Here is a 6,787-nt window from a genome sequence, read left to right as displayed (position 1 = left end):
GGAGACTATTCATGGGAGTTTTCCATCGCAGGCACTGAAATAGGGCCACAATCAACATGGCACCTCTCTACCCACACAGGGACACCTGAACCATAATGGCAGTTTCTCCTTGTTATAAAAAAAACAAAAACTGGTGATGAATCATCAGTTCATGATTTCTCTGTTGCATCTGTGTTCCAGATGAGCCACTGGTACGGATACATCAAATCCCGTGAGTGCAATGTGCTAAAGAGTCATGTTATTAGCCTCAAAGCTAGTCGCTAGAGATGATGATTTCAAAGGATGAAGCAACTGGACATGGAAGATGTACATCAAAACACCAGTCAACCTGGATCTGTCATCATTATCTTATTACACAACTGCAGCACATCCGGAGATAGGACTCGACATTTACAGACACAACACAAGTTTTAGTTATTACTTACACTTTGGGAACAAGCCCAATACACAACCTGTAAACCTGAGCTTAAGATCACAAAAGTGCTTTCTGAGATCGATTGAGCAAGGACTAAAACTGTGCCTGGTTTGTTGTCATCATCTAGTAACTACCTTGTATATATGCGTTCAGGCGTTCCAATGTCTCCCGATACTCACCCACGATGGCTCGAACAACATCACCAGTGGAGACCATGCCAACCATGTCTTTGCCATCAATAACCGGGATGTGCCTAATCCTATTTTCTGCTAGACGAAAAGCACAAAATATTCTACCTTCATTATTAATTCTTCATAGATTTTCGAAGAAATCATGGAACTGAAAATTTACCTGCCATCAGCTGCATAGCTCGAAGAACCTTGGTACCAGAGGAAACAGTGATGAGCTTGTTCTGCTCAAGCCAAAAAACACAATAACCATTTGTGGCATTATAGTTAAAGCAATATCTAGAAATTCCTTGGCAGCTACAAATTCATTGAGAAGTGCACAGCATTGGTACCTCTTCAGTCATGATGTCTCCAACCCTGGTAGACTTGGATGATCGTCCCTGCACAATTATTTTCCGGAGATAATCTGTTGAGAACAAAAGAAAAGGACCTAGGGATGTCAGATACTACCCATTTGCATCGTATGTTAGTTTCTAGACTGCAAGTTTTTTACCACATACCCATGTTTCAAAGGCAAAAAATACATTGGCTGGTATACCAACTAATGATAAATAGGAACACACCTAGAAGATGCTTATTGCACCGTTTCCTCAGCCATGACCCTTCTAAGTCTTAAGCGTAAGCAGAAGTTGAAGAAAAGTATACCTGAATTGTGATCCCTATTTGTGGTATCGTTATCATGTTGTACAGTCAAGACTTAAAAGATATCAGGATCAGTACGCGATTATGCTATAAAGGGCAGGCAATTAGTGATTGACTTGCCAGTTTAGTGGCTGATTTCTGATATTTTTTAATCTAGATCTGATGTCAGTAAGAGCCGACTATGTGATAGGCTTGGATCGCTGATTTGGGAATTCTTGCTTGTGTCAAAAGTGCCTCTTAGCCAATCAAGTTCTAGCTTATACACCTGGAGATCTCAGTTGTTGAAGACTGTCAAAATTTTCAAGAGTTTTAACATAATTTTATATATTGCTAAGGAAAAAAAAGAGTTAACCATTGTAACAAGTTTTATTGTAGTTCCATACAATTGACATGCTTCCATTGAAAGAGCTCTATCCATCATCCTGATAATACCTGTCATCTGGTATTAATGTTTCATGTTAAATGGAACACTTGTAATTCATAGTGTTGTGTACAATAGGTAAGGTAAAAGGTTAATCCCACTGAAGGTTATCAGCAAAGAAAATGGTTTACGGGAATGTTTTGGTAAAATGCCCAAACTGTAAACAAATACAGAGCTTAGAGGATCGTCCTTGGCTGTTGGCAAGACCTCTCCCCTTCCTCCTCTCTTCATTGCACCGGAAATTTTTTAGTATTCAAGTATTGTTCATACATGAAAGAAAGAATATTCTGATGGGAGCATTTTTATTTTTAGAACGTCACATAAGTGCTCTACGAAACTATTGCATGACATGTTCACATAACTCCTATTCTCACAATTAGTGATCCTTGCAACTATTGCAACCTGCAACTGTTGGGTTTATAAAGTACCATTTTACCGTTTTTGGTTGTAGTTATTGCGTTTGCTTTATGATTTTCTTTTGGTTCCATTGACCTCTTTTGGGGGGACATCTTCTATCCTTGAGCATTTGGTAACACAAGTTTCAAGCACTCAGTAAAGAACTACGATTACCGACAATCAAACTACCAAACACCAAATTCAATTCCTATATCACAAATTTAAAACAGAAAACACAATTATAAAAAGAAACAAATTTCTGAATAGATGTAAATAAAATAATCAAAATGCTTGAGATTTGGAGCAATAGATTATCCAAATTATCATAATTCCATCCGATCAAAAGGATGCTGATGTTCATAACTGAGTAATCTTCTGTTTCTTGATGAAATAAGATGCAGAATACCATGAAAACTTTAACATCCATGATAAAAAAGAGCCTCTTAAACACAGCAATAGTAAACCGCTTGATTCAAAAGATGTATTGAAACCAATCACAAAGTCCTCAAAGAAACATGGAATAAGATCAATCTAAAGTCATATAAAAAACAAATCAAAATACCCCTCTCAGTGATAATCCCTGTGATCGTTCTCTGTTCCCCTGGTTTCACCACCAGCAGAGCTCCCACATTGTTCTGCGTCATCTGCAGCAAACAAATCCCGCCAATTTCGTCTCCCTCCATAAAAAACCAACAAAAACATGAACACAAGTGATACCGAGAACCGAAACGCTTACCGATTTCACCGCATCGTAGACGGTGTCATCGGTGTTGCACCAGAGCCACGAACCATCGGCCACCTTACCCTTGGCCTTCAGGATATCGGCGATGGTGGTGCTCTCGAATCCCTGCTCATCCAACCGAGCCAAAGTGAGGTATTTCGACTGTGAGAGGAGGGCTGAACGCTCCCCTATCTGGGCGAGGCGCACATGGTTCAGAACGGCGTGCCTGAGAACGCCGCCGGTGGATTGAATCGCTCTGATCGCACCTTGCATTTTGGGGTTTTTCGCGTCTTGGCTTAAACACCAAAAAGACAAAACACCAACGAAAATAGGAAGAGAGACAAACAAGTAATTAGAGATCCCCACAAATCCACTTCCTACAAATGATCAGGATCCAAAGATCCTGATAATTAGAGAAAGCAACAAACAGAGATCCATGAATTTCCTCGGATAGGGGGAGAGAGAGAGAGAGAGATTCCTTCTGTCCAATGGAAGGATTGCAATGATTCCGGTTGATGGTTCCCTTGGTTGATCAGTTTCACCAAGATAAATGTATAGATTTGATTTGAAGAGAGAGAGAGAGAGAGAGAGAGAGAGAGAGAGAGAGAGAGAGAGGTTCCTTCAGTCCATTGGACGGGCTGTAATGGTTCTGCATGATGGTTCCCTTTGTTGATCACTTTTACCAAGATAAATAAATGTAGAGAGAGATAGAGAGGCTCACTGTATAGAGCTCGCAATCTGTTACAGAGGAAAAGAAGAATCTCCAGTTCCTTTGCCACAACAGAGAGAGAAGTTGGGGATTTTGCTAGGATATAGTTTTCAATTTATACTACGAGAAAACGGATGAAGCAAGATAAAAAAACAGCAGAGAGAGAGAGAGAGAGTTTCACTTTCTCGTCTTTCTTTTTAACCTCTACAATTATCGGATAGAGATGAAGGTACATCCTACAGTACTATCAATGGCGATGGTGCTGCTGATGCTGACGCTGGTGGGGTAGCCCCATGATGATCATGATATATAATTCCATACAAATCACCTTCTGCTACTGCACCTGCAACTGCTACCGCCATGATAAATATTCAATAGCTTATGGTCCATTCAGCGCCCTTCTCATGTACTCTGCACATCTTATCATCTTAGCCGTTGGAATTTCCAAGTGTTCCATTTTTGGATGAAGGATTCTGGTCCCACAAAGCATGTGTAAACCAAGGCCATTGGATTTTAGGATCTGACGGTTTATATTGGCCCATTTATGAAGAATGTGGTTGTTATCAGTAGTTTTTGCTCATGCTACTGCACTAAATTTTATGTTCCTTTGGACGGATCCAAATGTACAATTTGTTTTATCTTAGAAAGTTAGGTGTGGATTGCGGATAGCCGTCCATCTTCTCGATGGATGGTTGTTAAGTTCGATGATAGTGGTTCGTGCAATTATTTTGTCACGGAGTGGGGCCGTTTGTCATTCTTGGGGAGATTTGATGGGCCATTCGCTGTCTAACAAATCTTTGTGTTTTGGACCGTCCATCTTTGAGATGGATGGTGGTTATATTCGAGCTTGTTACTCTGTTCATTCCGTGTTGTTCTCTGATACAAACTACCTTGTCAAAAGATATAGAATTGGTGCAAAAATCTTTCGGACTTGAGCTACCTGGATGGATCCGGACTAGGATCCGATTTTCAGGTGCAGGTACTGGGTCATATCCAGGAAGTAAGAACCACACCCGTTAGTGCATCTTTCTTTTTCATGTATGTAAGATTCGTAGGTCCAAATTGAACCTCGAAGCGGGTCTGATTTGTAAACTTGCAAACATCTAGGTCTAACCATTAATGATCCTTTGGGTGCGACCCAATTAACTAATTGGTGCAAGTTTAGTACGTACAGAGTCCAGACTGTAATTCCATTGGGACAGTATCGAGTCTGCTCAGGTCAAGTCTGACCCGTTGACAAGCCTTACTTGGGGTCATGACTCAAGCCACCTAATTCCAATATCGAGTCTGCTGCTCCTTTTAAAAAAACATGATTCAGAATCACTTTCTAATTATCTTGAGATTCAGAATCAAATGGGATCTCGTGTGATTAAGCAAATGAGATTCACTTTCTCACAGCTTAACTTTTTTTGTTTGACTGCTTATACAAATCAGATTCACTTTCTCGTTCAAATGAGTTCAGATTCACTTTATCTTGTAAAGTACTCATCCCAATAGTATTTTTCTATGTTGTGTATGACCCTGATACTTTGTAAAGTACTCATCCCTGATCACCTAACTATGCTCGCATTCACAGGTCGGGCTGTCAATGGGTCAGATTTTTTGTACTGGATACTCGGCACCACCCGAACCCGGATTTTCGAGTATGGGCATGAAAAATGTTGACCCGAGCAATGGGTCGGGTTTGGGTTGTGATTTTTGCCGGGTACCCACCTTGAGTATTTTTATATGTATTTTCAGTAAAAGTACATTTTTGAAATTATACAGGCCCGGGTTTGAGATTCTATTTTTGTGACCCGGCAAAACCCGAACCCGATCTCAAACCTGAAATTTTGTTATATGGGCAGGTTTGGGTAGTATGATGGGTCAGGTACCTGACCCATTGACAACCCTACTCACAGGAGTTCTCATCTGATAGAACAACTTGTGATCATCAACATGAAGGGATGTCACAAGTTTGAGACCAGAACTATTTATCGCCTGGATATGTGGCGAAAATTGGGTGTAATCCCTGGATTGGGCAACGGGACACCTGGGGTTTTTACACCCATGCGGTTGCAAATCATTGAAGTGTTTTTTTCTAATTATCCAAAACAATGTTCAAATTAATACAAACTTTTTCTTTTTATTTTTCTGACAATTAATACATCCATGTAGTTAGATTACATAGTTGTCTATTCTATGCAAGTTGGTGGGTGGCTGGGGGTTCAAATCATGTCATATGGCATATGATGGATGCCATCATATATTTGTCTTGGTCATATATATATATATATATATATATATATATATATATATATATATATATATATATATATATATATATATATATATATATATATATATAGTGAGAGAGAGAGAGATGCTCACAAGTTAGGTCCTAAATGAACATGCTAAATGGGTTTTTCAATCTTTTTCATTTTATTTATAAATCCTGAACGTACAGATGTGATCTATGTACTTGATTTTATAGGGACCAGTTCTTGAAGCATTCTATTACATATGGGTGAGATTTTATAAGGTTCAAATTAGGGGTGGCAATCGGGTTGGCGGGTTGGCGGGTTGGCGGGTCAGCATACCTCAACCCGAACCCGACCCGTTTATTAAACGGGTCGGCTGTGGCAAACACGAACCCGACCCGTTTAATAAACGGGTAACCCGACACGACCCGCCAACCCATTTAATAAATAGGTTGGGTCGGGTAAACGGGTTCTCAGGTTCGCGGGTCGGTTGGCAGGTCGGGTTGGCGGGTTGACCCAGTCGCCTAACCCGTTTATTAAACGGGTCAGCCGGGTTGGCATACCCCCAACCCGAACCCGACCTGTTTAATAAACGGGTTACGCGGGTCGACCCGTTTATTAAACGGGTTGACTTAAGCCCAACCCGAACCTGCCTAAGAGGCGGGTTGGCGGGTCGGGTTGGCAGGTCATGTCAGGTTTTGCCACCCCTAGTTCGAATAATCAACGGTCTAAAAATATTTGTAAATTTTTTAGGCTTCAAATGTCATTTTTATCCTCCTAAATTGACCATGCCCCAGGTATCATTTAGCACCTAACATCTGAACCCCTACCAATTTCTCTCTGAGTGATTGGTAGTTGCTCACACGTTAGGCACTAAATGAGTGTGCTAAATGGGTTTTTCAATCTTTTTTATTTTATTTATAAATTCTAACCGTACAGATGTGATCTATGTACTTGATTTTATAGGGATAAGCTCTTCAAGCGTTCGATTAAGACACATGAGTGGGTTTTTATAAGGTTCAAAAAATCAACAATCCAAAATGTTTGTCAATCTT

The 6,787-nt window shown here is 40.3% G+C and overlaps 1 protein-coding gene across 2 annotated transcripts; it reads right to left on the bottom strand.

Moving 5' to 3' along the window:
• Positions 1-238: 238 nt before the first annotated feature.
• Positions 239-3,800, bottom strand: LOC149839375 (CBS domain-containing protein CBSX3, mitochondrial-like). 2 transcript variants are annotated; one of them, XM_090004104.1, is made up of 6 exons: positions 3,505-3,800; positions 2,799-3,078; positions 2,625-2,706; positions 936-1,009; positions 767-827; positions 239-681 (listed from the first exon to the last, which is right to left on the bottom strand). In XM_090004104.1, the coding sequence occupies exons 2-6, from the start codon at positions 3,054-3,056 to the stop codon at positions 539-541; spliced, it is 618 nt and encodes a 205-aa protein (XP_089860230.1). In that variant the 5' UTR covers positions 3,057-3,078; positions 3,505-3,800; the 3' UTR covers positions 239-538. The 2 variants fall into 2 exon arrangements, with proteins under 2 accessions (XP_089860230.1, XP_089860231.1); XM_090004105.1 differs by having other exon boundaries at positions 2,799-3,800.
• Between the last annotated feature and the right edge of the window lie 2,987 nt (positions 3,801-6,787).

This window comes from Nuphar pumila, chromosome 4, assembly GCF_984573655.1.
Source record: "Nuphar pumila chromosome 4, dmNupPumi1.hap1.1, whole genome shotgun sequence".
Lineage (NCBI taxonomy): Eukaryota > Viridiplantae > Streptophyta > Magnoliopsida > Nymphaeales > Nymphaeaceae > Nuphar > Nuphar pumila.
The sequence above is the reverse complement of the archived record's forward strand: the minus strand, read 5'-3'. Positions and strand labels throughout refer to the sequence as shown.

What these genes read in the sequence shown, in the direction of transcription:
- LOC149839375 (XM_090004105.1), bottom strand. Translation starts at nt 3,056, where the DNA reads ATGCAAGGTGCGATCAGAGCGATTCAATCCACCGGCGGCGTTCTCAGG. An exon ending in GAGACATCATGACTGAAGAG is followed by an intron (nt 828 to 935) that starts GTACCAATGCTG and finishes TGGCTTGAGCAG; the next exon opens with AACAAGCTCATCACTGTTTC. An exon ending in AGCTATGCAGCTGATGGCAG is followed by an intron (nt 682 to 766) that starts GTAAATTTTCAG and finishes TTCGTCTAGCAG; the next exon opens with AAAATAGGATTAGGCACATC.